This window comes from Leuciscus leuciscus (assembly GCF_965113295.1).
Source record: "Leuciscus leuciscus genome assembly, chromosome: 9".
In the NCBI taxonomy this organism is placed as follows: Eukaryota; Metazoa; Chordata; class Actinopteri; order Cypriniformes; family Leuciscidae; genus Leuciscus; species Leuciscus leuciscus.
The window spans coordinates 40,158,421-40,184,880 of NC_138733.1; the positions used below are offsets into that span (position 1 = coordinate 40,158,421).

The window sequence follows — 26,460 nt, forward strand, 5'->3', positions numbered from 1 at the left end:
TCGTAGAAAGTGGAAGGGGCTCAGGGACACTTATGTCAAGGAAAAGAAGAAAGAGACAGAGAAAAAGAGTGGGTCAGTAGCAAACCAAGAGAAGAGGTGGAAGTACTCTGCGGTCCTGTCTTTCCTCGACCCCTTCGTTACCCCGAGAGAGACCAGCAGTAACATGGGGCGGGGGGTTGAGGAAAACAGGACCGCAGTTGAACCAGGCAGGAGTCAACAGGTGCACAACAGAGATGCAGGAGACACAGCAGGTCCATCAGAGCGTGACATCGAAGGTTGGTTGACAAGTGAATATACGCAAAAACAGGAAAATTATACGGAAAACAGTTTTATTTAGATCAGTAAAGATATTGCAAAAGTATAGATAGCATGGCTGGAAATGTATGATGTATCAAAATGATTTGTGTTGTAATTTACACTGAAATCTCGAATAATATTCATTCTGTCACTTCACAGACATGGCTGACCCATTCACAGATGGCAGCGAGGCAGAGTCAAGTGCTGTTGCTGAATCTGATGCTGCCTCATCCCTGCCAAAACCGCCTAGAGGTATTGTACATGTAGAAATTTAGCAGAAATTCTAGGCTGATTTGGCTGTTGCTACTGGAATGGTGGGTCCATTAAAACTCATTCAGTCATCAAGTACTTTTCCCAGTTTATTTGTGGTGACATATAGGAGTAGACATTTCACAGACGGTAGTGATGGTAATTGTTGGTTTCTAAAACCCATAAACAAAACCATTAATAAATACAAACACACTTGCAAATCTTAAATCATACATCTGAAATCAGCTTTAACAATCAAATGAGTATAACATTAAAGAGCTACTAAACATAACTAGAATTCAATATATCATATAAAACACATAATCCTTTAAACTAAACAAACAATCAAAAAGGAAACTTACATGGTCAACAACGCAACAATTCCACACAAGCCATGTCTGAACAACAGCTTTTGGTTCAAACAAGAGGAGACTGAAACATAATTAGTAAGGGGCCACAGGTGCTCTTTATCAAGACTCAGTCAGCCAATCAGATCACAGCAGGATTTTCTACAGCCGCCCCAAATATGTTAACATATTTGCATTTACAGAAAGTTCATGTGATTGAATTATCAGAATCAGTCAATTCAGGAAGAACAATCAGACGGCTGACTGGACGAATTAAATATTTCCCTTTGCTGAAGATCTCAGCAACTCTCACTCTTCCATCAGAACTTGGCAAAATCTTACTGACAGTCCCTATAGGCCAGTGTCCCTGAGGAAGCTGAGGTTCCACAATCATGACGATGGCAGAAGGAGCAATAGGATTACCATCAAGTTCCCACTTTTGACGAGTCTGAAGACTTGGAAGATAATCTCGAACAAAACTGACCCAGAATCGATCCGCAAGAACTTGGCTGTGTCTCCACTTTCTACGGGTAAGTAGTTTTGAATCTGCATACATCACTTGAGGAAGAGATGCATCTCGCCGCCCCGTCAGTAGGATATTTGGTGTGATTGGATCAGGGTCTGAAAGATTTGAAGATACATAGCCGAGAGGTTTTGAGTTTAACAACTCCTCAATTTCAACGAGCACTGTATACAAAACTTCCTCTGAGACTACTTGTACTCCCAGAACTACTCGTAATGCCATCTTAACAGACCGTATCTCTCTCTCCCAAGTACCTCAAAAATGGGGAGAATATGGCGGATTGAATGAGAACTTAATTTGCTGTTGGGCAAGTATCTCTTGGAAAGAGGGACTAAGCTGCGAAAATGCCTCCCGGAGTTCTCTTTCTCCTCCCTTGAAATTAGTTCCTTGATCAGATAATATTTCATAGGGCCTACCTCTACGGGCTACAAATCTTCGAAGGGCCAAGAGGAAACTGTCAGTATCCATACCAGAGAGGAGTTCTAAATGAAGACACCGTGTCGTCTGGCATTTGAATATAATGCCCCACCTCTTCTCATGTCGGCGACCTACTTTGATGGTTAAAGGCCCAAAGCAATCCATACCCGTCGACCAAAAGGGGGGCTTATACAGGCGAAGTCTGGAAACTGGTAGATCAGCCATTCTAGGAACTGAAGGCACACCTTTCCACTTCCTACATTCAAGACATGATCTCTGGATCTTCTTTATTAATTGTCGCCCTCTCAGAACCCAGTATTTTCGACGAAGCTGAGCGAACACTCTTTGTGGTCTTGGATGGCACAGAGTGGAGTCATAATCAGCAACCAAAAGTTTGGTAACATGATTCTCAGGATCTAAAACAATTGGATTAATAGCTTCAAGATCCAAATCCTCGCTCTGACGAAGTCGTCCACCCACTCTTATCAGCTCTGTAACGGGATCATACTCTGGTGCCAAACCAACTAAACGGCTGTATGAGGGAGCTCCATGACCATCTTTAAGCAGTTTATATTCTTCAGGGAAATCTTCCATCTGGGCTTGACGCAAAAGACATAATTCTGCTTGTGTTTGAGAAGGTTTAGTCTCAGCTCTTAAGTCCATAGAGAGGTTCTCAACAGGTGCTGCAATCAACTCTGACCAGGTATTGAATTGAGATGCATCATACTTTAGAGAGTTTACTGATGCTTGATTAAGTCCACAAAACAAAGGTTTTCTCAACACTGTCCCAACCTCCTCTGTTCTTAAGGCTGGAGATTTTGGCCATTGCTGATGGGGTAAATATAGAAAGGGAGGTCCTTGAAACCAAGAACTGGTTGCGGACAATTGATCAAGTCTCTTGCCTCGAGTGATGTCATCTGCTGGATTACTTACAGTGTCAACATATCTCCACTGATCCGGTCTAGTATACTCAAGAATCTCCGTAATGCGATTTGCCACGAAGATCTTGTACCGGCAGGATTCAGACTGGATCCAGGTCAACACAGTTGTGGAATCAGACCAAAGTGTCACCCTTTCAACATCCAAGGTGAGTTCCTTTTGCAACAGGTTTGCCAGCTGAGCCCCGGTCAGAGCAGCACACAGTTCCAAACGAGGAATAGAAATGGTCTTCTTCGGTGCTACCCTTGAACGAGCCATAACCAGAGATATAGAAATCTCACCGTTTCCGTTTACAAGACGCAAATAGGCAACTGAACCATAGGCCTTTTCGGATGCGTCGCAGAATATGTGAAGCTCTCTGATGACTGGATCTTCCCAGTTCGTTCTTGGACCATACCATCGAGGTACTTGGAGCTTGACCAAATCTGGCAACTCTCCTTCCCATGCCTTCCAAGCTGCCTTGATCTCCTCCGGGATATCTGGATTATCCCATCCTCTGTTAGGTTTCATCCATAATTGTTGCAGAAGAACTTTAGCACGTGTCGTGAATGGAATGATAAAACCCAGAGGGTCATACTGACGAGCAAGTATACGATATACAACTCGCAAAGTTAGGACAGTATACTCCACTAGACGGTGCTTGTAGCTCAAAGTATCCTGCAAGCAATGCCAACTTAATCCAAGAGTTCCCTCGCATGGATCTGTGCAGTCATGACTTAACCACAGGTCAGTATCTACTGAACGAGCTTCGGCTGGTAAGTGGTCAGTCACAGAGACATGGTTACTGGCCCACTGTCGAATCTCAAAACCTCCTTCAGCCAAGGAAGAACGCAATTTCATAAGCATCTCCTTGGCCTCTTTAGTAGTTGGAAAACTTTGTAGGCAATTATCCACATAAAAGGGTTAGGGTTAGGGTTAGGGTTAGAGGAGGGTTAGAAGACTGCACATCTTGAAATTCGACAGGAAGGTTTTGAACACATTTCTGAAGAGCATATATGGCACAACAAGGACTACATGTAGCACCAAAAGGCAAAACCTGCCATTCATAGACATCGACTGGATCATTTCTTCTCATATTTCGCCACAAGAAGCGTAGCAAAGGAGAATCAGAAGCCAGGAGACAAACTTGATGGAACATTGATCTAATGTCTCCACTTATCGCAACTTGATGTTCTCTAAACCGAAGTAAAACTCCAATCAAGGTAGGGCCTAGAACCGGTCCAGGTAACAAATAGGCATTCAAACTCTCTCCGTGATACTGATAGGAACAATTAAATACCACACGATGCTTGCCATTATGTTCCACAAGATGGTGGGGAATATACCAAGATTCGTCACTGAGATTAATCTCATTTAACTTTAGTTTCTTAACACATCCAGCTTCAATGAGTTTCTGAATCTCTTTCTCATAAATAGCTGCTTGATCTGGATCCTTAGCTAGCTGTCTCTCCATTCGACGCAAAGCCGGCATTACTGCCTCTTGAGATGCTTTAAGGACTGGTGCATTCTCAACTCGAAGTAAAGGAGTCACATATCTTTTGATTCCGTTGATTTCTTCAAGCTTTGTTTTCTCGTCTAGACACTCGAGAGCTTTCTTATCTTGTTTAGACCGCAGAGCATGCTTTGGAGTCTGAGAGAAAGGAATTACATCAACTTGCCATAACTTCTCCACATCTTTATACAACTGATCCATGGAGAGAGATGCCTGGAAGAAACACTGAGCCGTGGAATTAGTCTTCTCACCCAAGGAAGTAGGTCCATGTAATGCCCATCCCAGTCGAGTATGCAAAGCAGCTGGACTTCCAGGAGGACCAAAACGTACTCGCTCTTTGGAGCAAAGAAGGTGAGGATGATCAGCTCCCACTAGTAACAAAGGTTTAACTCTCTGAAACTCCTCCAGAGGGAGGCCTCTTAGATGTTGGTAGCGTCTCTGTAGGACTTGCACAGGATAAGTCTGTTCAGGTAAGTCAATCTTTTGAGCAGTAAATGCACCTTGTATCTGGTATTTACTTTGCTTGTGAGAAGCTGGAGATATGGTGAAGGAAACCGTTGCACCTTCAATTTTCTCGGTGTCTTGCCGAATGGTTCGAAGAACCAATGATTCTGCCGCCCCATGAAGACCTAAACTCTCTGCTGCAGAAGACATGAGCATAGTTCTCTCAGAACCGTCATCTAGGATGGCATACGTCTCCAGAGTCTTTCCTTTGTGGCTCAGAACTACCTTCACAATTTTCAGAAGAACAGAGTTCGGACCACTTGATCGGCTCAAATAAAATATCCTAGAATCTGGTTTGCGAACATTTACTTCATGCAGTACTCCTAAGTGACGATCTTGACACAATGGACATTTTCCTCTTAAGTCACACTTAGATGATCTATGGGCCCAACCACATCTCCAACAACGATTATTGTCAACAATCCATTTCCGTTTGGCTGCCGTATCGAAGCTTTGAAATTCAGGACAATGACTGAGATGATGATCATTACTGCCACAGCTTGCACATGATGGTTTAAGGCCCTCCTTCTTGCCGTGTCGCTGAATTTCGTAGTTTGCAGTTTCAGTGTTCTTTCTTTGAGTGGAATTAACTCCCTGACTTATGCCATGAAGAAAAGTAGCTGTGTGATATTGGGACTTGGTAGGCCTTGCTTCCCTTACCTGGTACTTTATACTTTTAGATTGTTCAAACACTTGGGTAGCTAGATTCTGACAATCTGCTTCCTCTTCCAACCAAACTGAAAAATTCACCAAGTTATAGGACTGGTCTGGTCGGGTGGTTTTGGCATATCTTGCAAAACTAGCAACCTGATGTGCTGGAAGTTTACTTAGTAACTGATGGACATGTGATGCACAAGATAATTCCTTCGCTCCTTCTTCATGATCCCAGGATTGAAGCATTCCCACAAGAGCTTGGACTCGTACAGCAAAGTCGCCGAATCCAACAGAATCTCCTGAACGTACAGCGGGTAAGTTCTTAATTGTAGCAATCTCTCGCAGAACCAACTGGTGGGGTTGCCCATATCTTTTCTGAAGAGCTTTTAAGGCAGTAGTATAAGGCTGGGAATGATGGGCATAAGCCAAGGCCAGAAGTCGAGCTGCCTCCAACTTCAAATGATCAAGAAGAATATGATACTTGTATTGCTCAGTTTCCTCTGAGGGTAACAAATTCTTTAAAGCCATATTCAGCATGGCAAACTCTTGGGGGTCATCACTCTTCAAATATGGAAATGAAAGTCTTTCAATACGGGCTGACCTGGAAGGATGTAGAGCTGGCATACTTGTGTGGGGCACATTCACGGGTGAATGAATAGACATATGCTGGTTAGGTACCATCATTTGCATTCCAATTGGGGAAAGTGCAGTTATTTGATTCACATCTCTTTGCTGCCCCTGAGGTGCTGATGCAGTGGTTATAACTCTGGGTATCAAATGATTCTGATGGGACATGATGGAAGGATTATCTTGCTGCGGTACAGTTCTAGTTGTCTGCTGTTCTAAAGAAGTTTGATGTGAATGACCAAGAGAAGCATAAGTAAATCCAGCTGATACATCTCTAGGAGGCAACGTTGCAACCCTTGAAGGAACTGGTGGAATATTTTGGATATGAGATGGATAGAATACTGGATAAGGAAAATCAGGTAGATATGGAGGCCTTAACAATCCTCCATTTGGAGGGAAGGTTGGCCAACTTGGAGGCATCCACGGAAGACCAGGCATACAAAATGCATTTCCTTGCATTTGATCAGGCGGCCAAAGGCTTTGATCCCTTCCTACTTGTTGATCACTGGGATAAAAACTGGGATTCATTTGATGATGACTGACTGAAGATGAAAGACCATTACGTTGTTGCTGAGTTAAGCCTTCACCCATTACATTGGGATGCATTAACCCCCTGAGGTCTACGGTATCGCCGGCGATACCAGCTCGCTTTTTTTTTATCAATGTAAAAGAAACTCATAAATACTCTGTTGACTTTGATTTTCCATAGGAGTTTCATACATCAATCGATTCTGTTAAATGTGTATTATTTTTGTGTATACTCACAATAAAAACAAAGTGTTGTGCTTTTTGCCAAATAAAGAAAAATAAACACGAAGCGAGTTCTGCCTTCTCTCTGCCAGTGAAGTCCATTCTGAAACGCGTCCGAAAATGAACAATAACTGAGCGAATACTCAGTCAAACAGGCATACAGACACACAGGCATGAAGCTTGAATTCTCTTCTTTTAAATGAAGTAATTTATATGAAAAACAAATATTCTCATCTTGTGAAATCTGTATTAAAAGAGAGCGATTCCAGTCGAGCTCATCTCATCTCATTACGTTATAATCGGCCACGCCCACGGAGAGCGCGCGCTATTTAAACGCAAATGACTGAGACGATCCCATACAAACTGTGAACGCCCACATATCAGCTCGAGAAAACACATCAAGTTTATTCAGATAAGTGTACTTGTCTACACTGTCTCGCAGCGCTGTGAGGAATAATAATAATGGAAAACTTACCTCAGAAGTGCTGGTATTTCGAGGAGCAACGGATGGAATAATGTAGTAAGTTTTTTTTTTCATTCTCAAGTAAATCGCGTTTCTGTGTGAATGAATGAACGCAGAGATGCGCTGTTTACCACAACTCGCAAAAAGACGGTTTAAATTTGAATTGCGTTTCTGTGTGTGAATAAATGATCTGCTTTTAGCAAACTATTTTGCTATACTGAGTAAAATCGATTGAAATATGTTGAAATAAAATGTATTTGTATAAGCAACGTATTAAACTGCAAATTAACATTTATATTCCTTATAATAAAAACGAAAGACCTATGTTACAGACAAATGAAAGACAACATTTCGTTGATTAGTTTTGGATAGATTACACATTTTTACTGTAAAATATCTGCCACCTCAAATAAGCTTTTGTTTGCCAATTTTTGCTAATATGTTAAATATAGTATGTTTTGTCAATGTAGGCTATATTCGAAGTTTGAAATATGTATGATAAAATGTATACTTTAGTTTTTACAAAGAAAGATTACACTTCAATTGTTGTTGTAATTGTAACCTTTTTAATAAAAAAAATATATTTACAAGGTAGATGTAAACAAATTTTAAAAGGTAAATATAAGCATTTTCTTTAAATAATTTTTATTGTGTTTTATTATTGACAAATTTGGGGAGAGGATACATATTCCAAAACTGAAAATACAGAATGAGAATTAACTGCACAATTAATAGACATGTTTTCCTTGGATATTATACAATTTGCAAGCAAAAAAAAAAAAAAAAAAAAAAAATTGACATGCTTCCAACTGTGAACCAATTTGGTAGAATATATATATATATATATACTGTATATATATTGCTCTTGCATTCTTTCTTGTGGCTATAGGTGACACACCTGAATGAATGGCTCATTAAGTATGCAGGCCCCATTGTCTCCTAAGGTGTGAACCACTACATATGCATGATGCTGTTGAATGGTTGACGCCCCTTGCGCATATTGCCTTTACAAACAAAAAGTGTTTTACAAGATTTAAATCAATGTATTGTGTTATGTGAATGATAAGGGCAGGATGATTTTCACATCATTTTGAAGAAAAAACTCTAGGCAAAGACATCAATTAGTCAAAAGTCTTATTGACACGTATTTAGTATGTGTTTTGTGGCCTTATTTCAGAAACTTTAGTTTTTTCAATAACCATGCATAAACATTATTCTCTCAAAAATACAAACATGTACATGCATGTTGCTCACATATTATGGTAGCCCTGTTTGTGCTAAATAGAGTGTAATTATACCTTTGCCATTAATATGTTTATAAGCAACTGAAAAAAGCACAAATGTCAGGGCATGTCAGAACATCTCAAGGACCCCAAAAACCCCTCAGACCTCAGAGGGTTAAAGGTTGTGACCTGAGGTTATCTGGGAGAGGAACTGAGAGCCTAACAGGTGGACATGGATCAGAAAGCTGCTGGTGTTGTCTCTCTGATGGCCCTCTAGTGGTGGCTGCTGAGGAAGTAGGCATTGAAGAGGTAGGTGGCACATACTGAGATGAGGGCAAAGTATTTTGTCTCTGAACTTTTGGTGGTGTAGAAAGCACATTATCCTGCTTGGTTTGATGTCGTCGCATACATTCACTCAACTCATCCACAATAGAATCTCTGGCGTTCATCTCGTCTTGCTGGTTTGCTTGTATGGGGATATGAACAGGGGATGCTTGAATAGAACTGCATTCAGAACCAGTAGAAAATGAAGAATTTCTTTTCCTTTGCATATCCTTCATCATGTGTCCTACATCCAACAACATTCCTTTCATTTGTTTAATATCCTCAGACAAAGACTTCACCTCATTTTGAGTAGCAGTAATGGAAGCTCCTTGTGATGCAACCAAATGGCTCAAATCTTCTGGCTGGTGTGACAATTGTCCAACTGGATGCATTGAAGGATTTAACGGAGTCATCATATAATCTTTGTGCCATCTTGGAGGTTTTACAATCCTTGATGAACGTTTAGGTTTCACACAGTCATCCTCAGTCTCCATTCCAGTAGCCTCTCCGGCTCGAAGGACCATGTAGAAATTTAGCAGAAATTCTAGGCTGATTTGGCTGTTGCTACTGGAATGGTGGGTCCATTAAAACTCATTCAGTCATCAAGTACTTTTCCCAGTTTATTTGTGGTGACATATAGGAGTAGACATTTCACAGACGGTAGTGATGGTAATTGTTGGTTTCTAAAACCCATAAACAAAACCATTAATAAATACAAACACACTTGCAAATCTTAAATCATACATCTGAAATCAGCTTTAACAATCAAATGAGTATAACATTAAAGAGCTACTAAACATAACTAGAATTCAATATATCATATAAAACACATAATCCTTTAAACTAAACAAACAATCAAAAAGGAAACTTACATGGTCAACAACGCAACAATTCCACACAAGCCATGTCTGAACAACAGCTTTTGGTTCAAACAAGAGGAGACTGAAACATAATTAGTAAGGGGCCACAGGTGCTCTTTATCAAGACTCAGTCAGCCAATCAGATCACAGCAGGATTTTCTACAGTACATGATTCAAGTTTTTCTGAATTTCTTTGTTATGATTATTATTATTTATTTAGTATATTCCCTTTTCATATTTGATCCATGTATTTTTGTCTTTTTCCTGATTTCAAACTAAAATGAATAAATACAATAAACATCAACTAATTTTTACAAACTATTCCATGGATGGAATTCAGAATAAATTCAAAGAATGTGTTTCACGATTTCATATAGACAGAAGGACTCGGAAGAGGGACAGGGACACGTCGGTTGAGAGGATGCTGCTTCAGACATTGCAGACACCAGCCCCAGCCGCAGCTCCATCCACAGAGGATGAGCTTTTCTTCCAAAGCCTGCTTCCTTCCTTACAACGGTTGCCTCAACAACAAAAATAATTTGTTACATTTCAGATTCATAAATTGATTTATGAATCAAACACCGTGACACTGAATCTGGAGCCAGTATAAGGTTGGTAACCATTGCAAGGAAGGAAGTAGGCTTTGTCTGTTTTTTTATACAGTACGTTTAAATAATTTGCTCACCTCAAAAATGAAATTTCCTGCTAATTTACTCACCCTAATGCCATCCAAGATGTTCATGTGTTTCTTTCTTCAGTGGAAAAGAAATTAAATTTTTTTTTTGAGAAATTAATAAAGAGGATCAAAGCTTAAAATTTATTTTCCACTGAGGAAAGAAAGACATGAACATCTTGGATGGCATTGGGGTGAGCAAATTATCAGGAAATTTCATTTTTTAGGTGAACTAATGCTTTAAGTTGCACATACAGTTTATATTTTTTTTGTTTTTCAATTCTCGAATGTTCACTAATAGGTTTTTAAAGTGTTAAAGTAATTTGTTTATTTTAATTTGAACTGTTTGTTTGTTTTTGTTTTACCTATATATATATATATATATATATATATATAATGGTAACAAATATGTGCCTTTCTATAAGCATGACTCAAGTGTGACTACAAGTATGTTGGAGTAATTCATTTATTTATATCATTTTTGTGTGTATTTTTTTATCATCACATATGTGCAGAAATCAATTTAAGGCCCCGTTTACACGATGGGAAAACGCAGATATTTCCCTGCGTTTTGGCCTGTCATTTACACGAAAACGCCGTTTTTATCCCAGAAAACGATTATTTCTAAAAACTCCGGCCAAAGTGGAGATTTCTGAAAACGCCGGTTATGTGTTGCCGTGTCAACTGGGAGAAACGGGGTTTTAGGTTCACAAACGTCACATTATGCGCCAGAAAATGCTTACGTCATGTGAGCGCCCTATGTTTAGAGTTTGTTCCATACTGTCTATGAGTTTGTTTGGCTACTATTTGATCATGGATGCTGTTAAAGTGGTACTCATTTTTACTTTTGTGAAAACGCTTTTGGCCTGTTTGCATTTGCTTCGCTGTCTGTCCACACGAACGAACCTCGCGCCATGTCTATTGTTTTGAAAGGAACAGGAAGTCGCTCGTGCTATTCGTTGTTGTCGATTTTGAGGATTCTGATTGGCTTGCATGGCTTTATCCTTCTCCTTACACTGCTGCCCCTTTGTATTTATGCGGGTTGATGTAAACGACAACTTTTTTTGAAAACGATATTGTGTGCACGATGTTATTTTTGAAAACGGAGGGGGAGAAATATTCGTTTCTCTAAATACCCGGCTATGTGTAAATGTGGCCTAAGTATTAAAGCAGTTTGTTTGAGAATGAACTGATTGTTTTTGTTTTTATTTAATAAAAATATATTTAATATATAAATAAATGTAATAATAAATTTAATAACAATATATAGACACAGTGTAAAGTGCTTGTGCACTAGACAGCATCTTGCCATGCAACAGTTCCCTCTGCAGAGAAGTAGGATGTGAAGACCTCCCTGACCCTGACAGCCTCTCTAGCGGAATTGTTTGCAGAAAGTCTTCCCAGACCTGGCAGCGGCTCCACCTCACCAACTGGGATGATCCTCCTCTCCTCAGGTGTCTGGGATGTCCTGCGCAGAAAATTATGGAGAACGCAGGTGGCTTTGATGCACATCTCAGCAACATCCTGGTGGACCTCAATGGCCCGCCTGTACATTCTCCACTGGGATGAAAGGATCCCAAAGGCATTTTCAACCACCAATCTAGCCCGGGACAGACGATAGTTGTACACTCTACGCTCTCTTGGAAGGATGCGCCCGGGGAAGGGTCTCATGAGGTTTTTCCGTAGTGGAAAAGCCTCATCAGCGACAAACACATGTGGCTGGGGTCCTCGGTGGTCAGCTCCTGGTAGTGGCAGGTCAGCCGGGAGTTGGAGGGTACCTGATTGTAGTGCTTTACCAAAAGTGGAGTTGGCAAGTATTCCACCATCGCTGGTTCTTCCGTAGCCCCCGACATCAATTACCCTGAAACAATATTGGGCATCCACAACTGCCAACAGAACTAAGGAATATGTTCCCTTGTAATTAAAAAACTGGGATCCTGAGTTGGGAGGTGCTTTGAGGACAACATGTTTACCATCAAGTGCACCACAGCAGAGGGGAAAATTCCACCTCTCTTCAAACTTTACTGCAATTGACCTCCACTCTTCTGTGGTGGGCACAGGCATGAAATCTTCTACAAGACTGTCCCATATTGCAGCGGCAACATCAGGGACAATCATGGACACTGTAGAGACCCCAACACGGAAGCTGTTGGCAATTGTCCTAAATGAGTCACCTGTGGCAAGGTATCTGTAGCATAGAAAACATGTAAAATCAGTTTTGGTGCAGATTACATTTTTTATATGTTTTGGGTTGTTAGTATTTATTACTATTTTTAATTATGTTACCTTAATGTTTTTTTTAATATAAAGTATTTAAAATAGGCTACATTTATGTAGCCTATATTTGGAGCAATAAATGTAGGCCTATTTTAAGTAGATGTTGGTAGGCTATATATTTTTTAATAGGTAGGCTATATTGAGAAGCTACAGTGCTGATCGATCCAAACTCCGTTCAGAAAATCTTTTTCCCCTTATCATTTTATGGCCTGACAAAACAGACTTATTAATATTTAGAGTCTATACAAATAAACATAATTCATTTGTTTCGGCATGTTTCCATTACATTGGACAATATATACTATCATTTCATACAATATATTGGAATTAAATCACAGCAAAAATGATAGATAGGCTATGCTGTATATTTATTGGTATTGACGTTATTTTATGAAATTGCCCCGCCCTTACCTCAGACAGATGGAAAGGCGCTCCGCAGCTGAGACAGATCGCCTGTAGTTGGTGTCCATTCATGAAATCCTGTCAGAAACCCTATCTAGCAAGGTATCAAACTGGGCACCCGTCATTCTCATATAACGCTGGAAGCGACTATCATCCCGGCGCAGTTTCTTTAAAAGACGGTGAAATTCACCAAGTTTAGTGCGTTTCTGGATGGTGCTGTGAACCCAGACACGTCGACATTTGGATGTCCTCCGTTTTTGGATCTTCCACAACAAATACAAAGCAGCAATACGTCTTATTCTAGACATGACGGAAACGTACGGCAGAAATAAAGTGTTGTTGTTGTTGTTGATACTCTTTTTGGCGGGATATTTATTCGCTAGTGACACGGACGCGCGAATGGATTAAAATGTGCAAGCGTCTAACTAGCCTTTAATTAGTGTTTGGGGTCATACAGACCCCAATGGATTTTTCCTTCATTTTTTAAAAGTGTTAACTTCATCTCAGGGGCATGAAACTCTGGGACTTTTCCTAAATAATCTATCTAAACATGCACAAAAAAACTGGGCTTGATTTGGTTGTTCTAAAGGTGTGTAAATTTTTTTTACCTTTTAAGGTGTTTGGGGTCAAAATGACCCCACATTGAAAATGAATGGGAAAATGAAAAAAATGACTTTTTTTTATTTTATTTGTCAAAAAAATAAAAGTAAATCCATTATAAATCTGAAAATTTCTACATAGAAACCAAGGTCTGGTCCTAGAGCATAAATAAAAAGTAGAGTGAACTTTCTATCTCATACACACACACACACACACACACACACACACACACACACACACACACACACACACACACACACACACACACACACACACACACACACAGAGGTGGAAAGAGTAATAAAATATTCTACTCAAGTAAAAGTACTACTACTTGAATAAAATTTTACTTAAGTACAAGTAAAATTACTGGTCTAAAAAATTACTCAAGTAAAAGTAAAAAGTAGCTCATTTAAAATGTAATTAGAGTAAAAGTTACTGAGTAACTTTTTTAACAGCGGGGGTTTCTCCCGTGTAGGGTTGTAATGGTATGAGATTTTCACAGTACGATAATTGTCTCAGAAAATATTACGGTTTATGGTATTAAAGGGATAGTTCACTCAAAAATGAAAATTAGCCCATGATTTATTCACCCTTAAGTCATCAGGTTTATATGACATTCTTTTTTCAGACAAATACAATCAGAGTTATGTTAAAAAAAAAAGTCCTTTAAAGTGCATCTATTCATCATAAAAGTACTCTGAGGGGTTAATAAAGGCCTTCTAAAGCAAAGCAATGAGTTTTCCTCATAAAAAAAATTATAATTCCATATTTAATATGTTACAATGTACAATTCTAGCTTCTGGCCACACAGCCATACGGAGTCTACTTGCGTCTAAAGCACAACTTGCGTAACTTATGACGTTGAAGTAGCGTAAATATCAGCAGTACGTCTCATTACTCGCATAAATTGCGCTTTAGAGCCTGAAGCTATAGTAAATATGGATATTTTTCTTACACAAACTCGTTGCTTTGCTTCAGAATCCCTTTATTAACCTCCCATAGCCATGTGGAGCACTTTTATGATGGATGGGTTAACTATTATGATGGACAGATGCACTTTTATAATAGATATATGCACTTTTATGATGGATAGATGCACTTTTATGATGGATAGATGCACTTTTATCATTGATAGATGCATTTTTATGATGCATAGAAGCACTTTTATGGACTTCAAAACAGAAACGGCCATTCACTGCCATTATAATAAAGCTTGGAAAAGATTTTTTTTATATAACTCCAATTGTATTAGTCTTAAAGTAGAATATCATATACACCTAGGATGACTTAAGGGTGAGTAAATAATGGGCTAATTTCCATTTTTGGGTGAAAAAATATATTCCTTAAATAATATTTTTATTATTATTCATATTATTGTTATTATTTTGATAAGTATGTTCTATTGTAGGCCTACAATAGTAACATATTTCTGATATTAATTTCTCCTAGTTAAACCAAATTTTTATTTTGACGGGTAGTGAAGATCTGTTTCAGCAGAGTGTATTATGCGTTCTCTCAGAGCAGCTCTCTAAATGTTCATTCATTAAATCATGTCCTCATATTGTTTGTTAGACGCCGAAAACAAAACGAGCATCAGGCATACTTGAGTATGCAGTAGACAAACCGGAGCAGCTCGTTCACACAGGCACACAGAACATTTACACAGCAGTCTTTTTGCGCTTTGAGACCATGTCGCGATTGGATTGATTGCACAGCTATAATTTCAATTTATTCATATGGCCTACATCATTGCGTGTTTTACGTGACATCTGCATGTTAATGCCATTTGCATGACTGGATTCGGGGATGCGCTCTGCAAACGGGACATACCTTTATCTGCATGGATAGATGGTCTATGTTTCCTCCTTTTAGAGCCACATTGCGTCCACATTTTCAGCAAATTGGATATCTAACCACGTGTTTTTCCTAGATCTAAAGTATATTCACATAGCCTTCTGGCCATGGTTCGCTTCATAATAATTCGAGGGCGTTTCTCTTCCAGCTGAGTCAGCGTCACCTTTTTTGCACGTTTGTTCTCCCGCCCTTCAATCAATGTAGCAGTTTCCGGAGCACGATTTTTTTTTTCCAAACTTTGTAAATTATTATTATTATTTTTTATTTATTTTTTAATTTTGTGATTTAAAATGTAGCGAAGTACAATACTTCAAACAAAACGTACTTAAGTAAAAGTAAAATTACAGATTTTAAAAACTACTTGAAAAAGTAGAAGTACACAAAAAAACTACTCAATTACGTAACGCGAGTAAATGTAATTCGTTACTTTCCACCTCTGCACACACACACACACACACACACACACACACACACACACACACACACACACACACACACACACACACACAAACAAACAAACACACAAATGTATGTGTTTGCAACAGAGAGCATTTTTACAGAAATTGGCAAATAAAATAAACAAAACTGGCATAAATCTAAAAGAAATTACATTTAAATCAAGGTCTGGTCCTAGAGCATAAACCCAAAGTGGAACGAACTTTCTATCTCATACACACACACACACACACACACACACACACACACACACACACACACACACACACACACACACACACACACACACACACACACACACACACACACACACACATGTATGTCACTGCAACAGAGAGTATTTTTATAGAAATTGGCAAATAAAATAAACAAAACTGGCATAAATCTAAAAAAAAATTACATTTAAATCAAGGTCTGGTCCTAGAGCATAAACCCAAAGTGGAACGAACTTTCTATCTCATACACACACACACACACACACACAAACACACACAAACACACACATGTATGTCACTGCAACAGAGAGCATTTTGATAGAAATTGCCAAATAAAATCAACTAAACTGGCATAAATCTATAAAATGTCAAAATGCCCCCCCCAATTTATGGCCTAGTTATGTATTTGTGCAGTAAATAGGTAAAAAAACTTCAAAATTTCCACAAAAACACAGCATAAATGGATAGTTTAGAAGTAAATAAAAAAAAAGATATATAGTTTTCCATATAAAAAAATGGATATATTTCCTTATGCAATTGCTCTTTAAAAGTTTGGGGTCAAAATGACCCCAAACACCTTAAGTGTTGTCCTTTTTTAACAGTGATTAAAGGCTAGACGCGATAGACGCGAATTTGACGCTCGATTCGCGTTCGGTGTGAACGCACCATAAGGCCGGGTTCACACCGGCCGCCGAAGCGACTCGAAAGCGGCGCGGAACGGAGGCCGCTTCCTTTCGGCGCCCATGTTAACCTATGGTGTCGTTCACACCAGACGCGGAGCGCCGCGGCATGCCGCGGCCAGCCCGTGCCGTGAAGCGCCAGTTTCGGCGTCTGGTCTATTTTTTGCGCGACCGCGAGTGATCCGCGTCCATTCCGGCAGGAAGTCACACCAAGAAACACGAGACATCCGGTCAATTGTCAAAATAAATGCAATTTTCAAATTAAAATACCGCGAGTGACAAATGCGATCATATTTGTATATCTAAACAGAGTAGAAAGATGAAAACAAACAAAGAAAAAAACTGTCTACCATATTCTCTCTCTGGCTGCGTGTGTGTCTCAACAACGGATTAATAAAAGAAGTGATTTTCCATTCCGCGCCGCTTCGGCGTCCGGTGTGAACCAGGCGTCATTTGTACAGTGCTGTTGGACCTAAAAGACCCATTTCCTATTTTTAAACCCTTCATATTAACACAGTTATGCTGTTCTTGAACATATTTTATCTCTAAACTATAACATGAATTTATAAAATGTACATTTTCTTTATGTAGACTATATAGGCTATTGAAAATCTGCATGTCCGAAAAATATTTTAACACTGTCATGTTGTAATTTTAACTGCATTGTTGCTTTCTGTATACCGTTTTTTTTTTCTGTTTAAATTGCATAAATCTGTCAATTCTACAAATTAATATGATTATTTTAACTCATTCTTACTGTAAAATCAACATTTTTGTTTGGTTCAGTATTTTACAACAGCATTTGTACTATTTTCAAAATATTACTGTAAATGTAACAAAATGTCATTGTTTTTCTATTTACAAAATTTTGATGTCATGATTTTACAGAATTACACAGGTAATTTTACAGACATTTTTGTTAGCAAGCCATTTTTCCGGGGGTTTTCGGTCAATTTCTTGCATTTTTTCCCCCTTATGAACAACAACTTTTGGTACACGATAAAAACAAAGAGTGACATTAATTGGTAGCAGGGGATCCAAAAATAATATCAAAATATGTTTTTTAACAATTTCAGTGAAGACATAAAACAATCAAATTCTAATTTAAACATCTTAAATATTGGGGATGAATTTAAATATTTTTGTTTATGAATATAACATTTTGCCAACAGTATAAATAAATTAACAAGACCTTTGTTAACTTTGTTTTCATAATACAATAATAAAGTCAGAATTCTAAGGAAAAAAAAGACAGATTTTTTTTTTTTACAAACCTTTTTAAAAAGAATAGTTTATATCTCACAATTCTGACTTTATAACACGCAATTGCGACTTTATATCATGCAATTCTGACTTTATATCTCCAAATTGCGACTTTATTTCTCACAATTCTGACTTCATTTCTCGCAGTTGTGAGAAAAAGTCCGAATTGTGAGTTAAAAAGTCGCAATTATTATTATTTATTTATTATTCAGTGGCGGAAACAAGCTTCCATAGGTCCCAGAGTGAGTCACCACTGATCATCTTCTCCGTCTGACTATTGCCATGGCAACGCAGTGACGCGGCGTCATATACAAACAAACAGTTGTTCAGGTCAGCAGCGGTTATCAGACTAACGGAGCAGCTAAAGTGTTACAAACGTAGTCTACAGATTTATAGGAAAGGGAAAAAGAGTCTACACAACTCTTCGAGGTTCAGAATCTGACAGAATACGGTGTCATTTAATATATATTCCATATAAATTGAGTTACTTTGACGGAATCTTCAGCTCAGGTGATCATAACAGTAACTTAACGTTAGTTCAGTAGAGTCACAGTCAACAGTTGTAAACGACAGGCAGAGACAGTTTCGATCAGATATCATGTCTGCTTACTTCTCACTGGAGCTGGAGAGTATGTCCGAGGACCCTCAGCCGCGGAGAGGCGCTGTTAAGTCCGCTTGGAGAAAGCCAAAACGCAGGACAACTGAAGCGACTGACCCCAGAACAACAGGTACTGAGTTAATACACCAGAACTGACACATAATTAGGCCAGTGTGCTTTTCACCATCAGTTTACCACAGTTTTTGCAGTAAAACCATAGTAACTAACACAATGAACCATGGTTTTACTACAACATTTATGGTTTAACGTTATCTATGATTGTTGTATTGTAGGAAAACCGTAACTTCAAATTTAACCATGCTTTCAAAATGTATGGTTACTATAGTTATGAATACCTTAGATTCCTTTTACTTTAGGTTTTACTGCAATGTATAACTATAGTTGAACCATGGTTTGAACAAAAAATAACGTTACAGTTTTACCATAGTAAAACCATAGATCTAGTGCTTTTCACAATACATAGGCTGTCGTTTCAAAGCAGCTTTACAGAAAATGCATGCATGCATCACAAACAAATCGCAAAATATGCTTTAATCTGCCAGGAATAACTGTGACAAACTGTGACACAACAAAGAAATGTCCATATGGAAATAGCTCTAAGATAATACAAGTCAGGACTTTAAAGTCATGTTCAGTTAAATAGACAAAATGATGCTGTCCTTCAACATTTTTAAAGGGCAAGTTCACAGATGTTTTGCTTCTGCACAAACTCCTTAGATCGGAAATCCAACCAGTGGGCCATATGCAACTAGCCCATTTCTCTAGTGTTCTTGGAACATGAACTAGTGAATCATTGAGCTGTAATCTGTGCTAATAAAACAGATGTTTCTAATCAATATTTGTTGTTTGCAGAAAAACTGGCAAAAGAGAAGAACATCTTCAAGAAAGGATTGAAGACTGTCAAACATTCCATCCAAACCCTCAAAACCAAAGTGCGTCCTCTTGTGGATGATCAGGAATCACTGGTTCATCCAGGCACATCCAGCGTAGACGACACATATGCGCTCGAGTCCGAGCCGACAGATGGTGAGTCTCCAGTTATTGTTACTGTACAGTTACTGTAAATGTATCTTATGGTGTGACATAACAAAAAACTAAGAACATTTTCAATAAATACGAGAACCTTTGTTTCATGATATTTCTACTAGGCTATAATTCTGATCCTCTGACATCACGTAAAGTAACTTCTTGTTGCTGATTTGCAGCAGATCAGAAATCAAAAGATTGAAGTCTTTTAAGATGGATATTTTATTTGTATTTTATATATTTCTGTGCTAGATTTAATTTTTAAAATTTGGTTATATTTACATATTTGTATATCTACAGTAGGCATAATTGCTCCGGGAATCAGACATTGTGTATGTTCATGCACCACGAGTCCGAGTCAATTTACTCTTCATGGACAGAGTGTATTTAATGAAAGTGTATTTCATTCTCCTGATTTAAACATGCGTGCATTTAAATGTCATTTACTCATGGAATAGTAATATAGATCTTAGTATTATTTTAAGTGATGTATCATTTTCTTTAAACAACTATTAAAGATCATTCTCTGGTTTCTCCGGCTCTCTGCACTGGCGTCTGCACAAACTCGCTAGATCGGAAATCCAACATGGCGGCCATATGCAACTAGCCCATTTCTCTAGTGTTCCTGGAACATGAACTAGTGAATCATTGAGCTGTAATCTGTGCTAATAAAACAGATGTTTCTAATCAATATTTGTTGTTTGCAGAAAAACTGGCAAAAGAGAAGAACATCTTCAAGAAAGGATTGAAGACTGTGAAACAATCCATCCAAACCCTCAAAACCAAAGTGTGTCCTCTTGTGGATGATCAGGAATCACTGGTTCATCCAGACACATCCAGCGTAGAGTCCGAGCCGACAGATGGTGAGTCTCCAGTTATTACCACCCTGATTCATGGCCATTTCAGCCTGATGTTTCTGGTGTTAGTCTTCATTTTTCCTTCTCTACTCCTGTTGGCTCCTCAAATATGCAAAACAAATATATGTAAAAACTAATGTAAACACACACAAAAAAACATATTAATGTAGTGAAGTCTGATATTTGAGAAGCATCACTAACTTGGTCAATTCTTTCTCTGTTTTAAAAAAAAAACATTTTACTGAACTGTACTGTAAATGTGTCTTATGGTGTGACATAACAAAAAACTAAGAAAAATAATACTCCTAATAATATACAAATAGCATGAGAGAGATTTATCTTCATTGTTAGACACTTATTTTCATATAGTGTTTATGTAGTGTAGGAACGGATTATGTCATGGTTGTGTCCTGGGCATGGATGTGTCTAAAGGGTAGGGCTGTGCCGGTAAACTTGACAACCGCACCACCGCGGTTGTAAAGCGCCACCGCGGTGGCTGAGTAGTACCGGCGGTAGTTCGCCTAAAAAAAATGTTTGTATATGAATGCTGTTTAACATTAATATTATGACACACAAAGCTTTCTTTACAAAATAAATAATAGGTTAGCAATTAAATGTAATATCGCAGCCATGGAAAAGTTTAAATTCATGACGAATGAGAGAGTTGTAGCCGTGAGCCCATAAACATAAGCTTTGTCGGCTTTGAATTCTGGTTTGCGATCTGGTCACCCGATTATTAGCGAATTTAAAAATATTCCATTAGTTATTCTTATAGAAAGCTTGAATTATATACTTTTAAACAAAACAATTCAAAACGAAAATAAACCGACTAGCATATGCTTGTGTATTCCGTATGAAGTGTGCATTTCTCTCTAGGCACGTTCACTGCAAAGAGTGAGCATCGTCAACTTCATCTTTGCAGCCCGACACTGACACACACAAAAAAAAAACACTTTATTAATAAACAATTCAAATGTCTCCTTGCTATCTTTGACACGTTCATAATCATTACTTTTGCCAGTTCTTTGTGACAGCTGTTATGTGCGTTATTGGCAGCGTCACCCTCCGGTTACGCATCACCACTGCATCAGCACCAGAACATGGAGATTTTATTTTAGAGAATGATCGCACAACAGACATTAGAACATTAGATATTATATAATTAAATCAACTAATCGAATATTCAAAAATCGTGACTCATCCCTGCATGGAATGAATCTCTTTTTTCTTTTCCCATATCTTCACTCGCGTCTCACCCAAAGACGCGTTATAAACGTTTCTTCCTTTGTTCGCTTTTAGGTCGATTATTTTCGTATTCTTTACTGTGTTAAAGTAGAAAAAACGCTGTAGGACAGATAGCCTACATTTTTACTTATAAGTCAAATTCTTTTTAACACAGTTTGTGCTTGTTAGACATGATAATTGGTAAGAAGCGTCAAGTTCATTTTGTAAAGCGCGTTTCACAACCGCGGGTGATTTTAGTTTGGCTTTCTCTGGCAGCGCGCAAACAGCCTAAATGCCTTGCCCTTGTAGAAGATAAAATTCGCTCTTCATACCTTTTACAAGTAGAAAACATGATGGTCTCGAAAAGATCGATGGTCTCTTTCCTGCTTGTGTCCCACATCCCTCTCAATGCGCAGAGCGGTAGGCTATATCGCGCGCCTTTGTGTGGAAATATTAACCGAAATTTTTTCTTAATTTTTTTTTTTTAAAATAGATTCAACTTTATTATATTATGTAAGTTACCAGTATTTACTGATATTTATTTCAATGCTTTACAGGCTTTAGTTTGTTGTTTCTTTGTTTTTGTTTAATTTATTTATTTCAAAACACCCCCCACCCAACAACCGCAACACCGCCGGTATTTGGGTCCATTACTACCGCGGTGGTAAAAAACTGCCACCGTCACAGCCCTACTAAAGGGTTCCTGTCATAGTTTTAACAAATATGCCTTGTATAATTTGTAAAACAAAATATATTAAAATATCTTCCACTTAAAACAATAATACTACATGTTAAATAAAACAACAAATTATAACGAATAGGCCGTAACGTTTGCCAGCTCTGGGAGAGACTGCGACATCAAACATATACTATCATACTGTATAATACAAGGTTTAAAACATTTAAATAGACACATCAAGTAGTGTGAATGTGTGTGATTCAGTAGCTTATAGCTGAGATTAGGCTCTTGACAAATGAATAGCAGGAAAGGTGCAGTATGTAGTATTTTCAAGTATTTTATTTGATAGGCTGTTATTGACAACGCTCTGATTTCTGAGACGCAGAAGGCAGCGCGATTGATTTGCGATCACGCTGTGCTCATTTCAGTCACAGAGTTCACACTCGTTCACATCACACACTCATTATTGCGTAGTTTTTTAGAGGTTTATGTATGATTTTGTGCTCAATCCTGGCTCTGCTACCCAGCAAACACTAGGAGTCTTTGCTGAATATCTTCCCTATTATTGGGTAAAACTGGTTTTGAAGCCATTATCTGCGACTTTGGCGAGTACGGTATTGGACTTCGGCACATAGTAGTTCTGACAGGTCTTGCCACAGCTTGTCTGACCCCTGTGCTGCTTCCCAAACTTTTTTCCAGGAGACCCCTATTTTAACATTCAAAATCCTTAACACCAACACACTCACAGACACGCATTTCGTTTACTGACAGGGATTACAAAATCAGTAGTTTAGTTTTTAATAGATGCAACAACGGCACAAACAATCAGTGTTGTATAAAGTACTAGAAAGCAATACTTGAGTAAAAGTACAAGTATCGTACTAGAAAAAGACTTTGGTAGAAGTGAAAGTTACCTTTTAGAATATTACTTAAGTAAAAGTCTTAAAGTATCTGATATATACTGTACTTAAGTATCAAAAGTAATTTTCTGATATTTAATGTACTTAAGTAATTTAAGTAAAAGTAAAAAGTTTTTTTTTTTTAAAGCAAGCGGTTAGAACTTTGGGTTTGTGAACTTTATTGTGGCTTTCTTATAGTAAAGCATATTCAGGGTTCCAACTTCCCATATCTTCTTAATCTCACTCATCAAATCAAAATCACAGTCTTTTCCAGGACTTTTCAGGCACAAATCTCTTAAGTTCAAAGAACAAACAGCATATTTTTAGAGCTGACATCAAAGAAAAAAAACTGAAACAGAAATTTCACTTTTGTATGAACTTCAGGTAAAAATGAAAAATAAATAATAACCTATTTCTTAAAAAAAAAAAAAAAAAAAAAAAAATGACCTGATGGTAGGGAGAATATTTTGGTCATGTGGTATGAGCATTTGTAGGGCTCCCCAGGTCACCATCTCACACACACAGCAACATTAGCCCAACATTATCCTATAACCACTGAGTTTTGAGTTAATTAACATAAAAGGAAATCTCAAGTTTGACAAAACGTATGATGCTTTTAAAGACGTGAATAGCCCTTAACCCTTTCTTTCTAACCTGCCACTGATTAACGTAGCAGTTCTCAAAAAATATTTCTCAGTCTAACATTAGCCTACCTGAGGAAATATTCGGCCCGGCAGTTATGCTATATTAAAAACAGTTAAGCGTGTTTCAGTATTATGGACATATCTTTGAGAGTTCTCTGTTGAATTAAATCAAAAGGTAGGTGCTCGCATAGATATCGGTGCTCGTGCTTTCATGGCGGTTTCAGTTGTGCTTCCTCCTCCTTTGGCATGGCAACAAACAAGCATTACACTGGAGCGCTCGCCGTGCGGTGCAATCTAGAAGCAGTGATTCGCCAAACCTCCCTTATTGCAGTCGCACACATTTCTTCTGATTTTATTTTGTAGTAACGAGTAACGAAGATGCTTAGTGGAAATATATCGGAGTAAAAGTATAAATTTTATCTAGGAAATGTAGTGGAGTAAAAGTGAAAGTTGACATACATTTAAATAGCGAAGTAAAGTACAGATACGTGAAATTTCTACTTAAGTACAGTAACGAAGTATTTGTACTCCGTTACATTACAACACTGCAAACAATAAAATAATAGCATTAACAACTACAGCCAGGTGTTACTTGCAACATAATGGGCCCTATTTAACGATCTGAAACGCAAGTATCAAGCGCGAAACGCAAGTAACTTTGTGGGCGGGTCTTGGGTGCTGTTGCTATTTTACTGGTTGGATAAATGACTCTTGCGCCCGACGCAAATCTAAAATGAGTTGGTCTGAAGTAGCTTCATTATTCATAGGTGTGGTTTGGGCGTAACGTGAAATAAACCAATCAGAGCGACATCTCACATTCCCTTTAAGAGCAGGCGCACTTGTTCCATGGCGGCTTGCTATTATAACGGCGGATTTGCCAGACGCACGGCAGGAGCGCTTTACAGTCGAGGAGACCGACGTTCTCGTCAGGGCCGTAAAACACAGAGAAGTGACATTGGGGATGGAGAAACACACCCAAATTAGCTTTGGTTAAACAGGCGTATAATAATTTGGGTAAATGTGTAAGCTAGATTTATGCCTATTTTTTCACATCTTCATGGACACCACGATGATTTCCCTCATGTGTTCATATTTTTCCTTGTAATAATGTATGGTTTTCTAAAAATGAGAACTGTTGCGTCTGTGTGTAGATGAGATAAGCAAAGTGTATGCGCGTTGTACACAAACTCGCTAGATCGGAAATCCAACATGGCGGCCATATGCAACTAGCCCATTTCTCTAGTGTTCTTGGAACATGAACTAGTGAATCATTGAGCTGTAATCTGTGCTAATAAAACAGATGTTTCTAATCAATATTTGTTGTTTGCAGAAAAACTGGCCAAAGTGAAGAACATCTTCAGGAGAGAATTGAAGACTGTCAAACATTCCATCCAAACCCTCAAAACGTCTTGGTTACATATGTAACCCTCGTTCCCTGAAGGAGGGAATGGAGACGTAGTCGACTGGTCGGGGTCACGCTTAGGGATCACGCTTAGGGCCTGTCATCATTGGCGTGCGAGCTTTGCATCCACGCTCGCCCTGCAGCGCGGGTATAAATACGGAAGCGGATGCACGCACCACTTGTCTTTCTCTTCGGAGCCGATCGGTCTTCATGACGGTGTCTCTGAAGAGTGTTGATTCATTCAACGAGTCAGTGTGTCGGTGCTTCTTCTGGAAGTCTCTCCTGTTGCTGGTGGTTCTACAGCTTGAGTGCAGCGGGTCGCAAGCCTTCTGAGCTCTCAACTGCTGTCAACAGCACTCCTCTTTGTGTTTGGGGATCTCTTATTCCGGTATGGAGATGGATACAGTCCAACACGTCTCCTGAGAAGAGCATGTTTTGGTCAATGTCGTTAAGAAGTGAGAAAGGGTCCCACTGAAACCTTTCAGAGGCTCCTGGGGCGTATGGCAGCCGCAGCCGCAATAGAACGGCTTCCTCCATATGAAGACCGCTTCAGCACTGGCTTCATGGCCGAGCCCTGAGGTGGCCGTGGCCGAGCGGCACGCTCCGTGTGACAATCATCCTGGCCTGCCGCCGAACCCTCAGCCCATGATCAGACCTTTTGTTTCTCCGGGCCAGCCGCCCCTAGAACAAGTGTCCACCAACACCGGCTGAGGGGCCACGTACAACAGGCATGCAGTAACTGGGGTCTGGGCGGGCCTCCGACTGCATTGGCATCAACTGCCTCGAGTTGCTAGCATTACACCTTGCTTTGAGACACCGCAAAATGCCGCTGCTCAGCAAGCATGTACTGGTCTGTACAGACAACATTGCGACCGTTGCGCTACACTTCCCTCACATGACGCAACTCGCCCGCCAACTCCTCCTATGAAGTCAGAGGCTTCTCAGGTCGCTTCATCCACTTTAAGTTCCGGTCTGCTAAATCGTGCCACCGACGAGGCTTAAAGTGGATGCAGCAACC

At 39.0% G+C, this 26,460-nt stretch overlaps 1 protein-coding gene and 1 long non-coding RNA gene across 3 annotated transcripts in view; both read left to right on the plus strand.

Annotated features, from left to right (window-relative positions):
- Window positions 1–26,460, plus strand: part of LOC309507050 — a 269,877-nt gene that overhangs the window by 170,031 nt on the left and 73,386 nt on the right. The gene's annotated exons all lie outside the window — the stretch shown is intronic.
- On the plus strand, window positions 18,407–25,533 carry LOC309507047 (uncharacterized protein). Of its 2 annotated transcripts, XM_082181138.1 has the most exons (4): window positions 18,407–18,820; window positions 19,564–19,737; window positions 20,445–20,600; window positions 25,371–25,533. In XM_082181138.1, the coding sequence occupies exons 1-4, from the start codon at window positions 18,691–18,693 to the stop codon at window positions 25,463–25,465; spliced, it is 555 nt and encodes a 184-aa protein (XP_082037264.1). In that variant the 5' UTR covers window positions 18,407–18,690; the 3' UTR covers window positions 25,466–25,533. The 2 variants fall into 2 exon arrangements, 1 of the variants encoding a protein (XP_082037264.1); XR_014209004.1 differs by lacking the exons at window positions 19,564–19,737; window positions 20,445–20,600.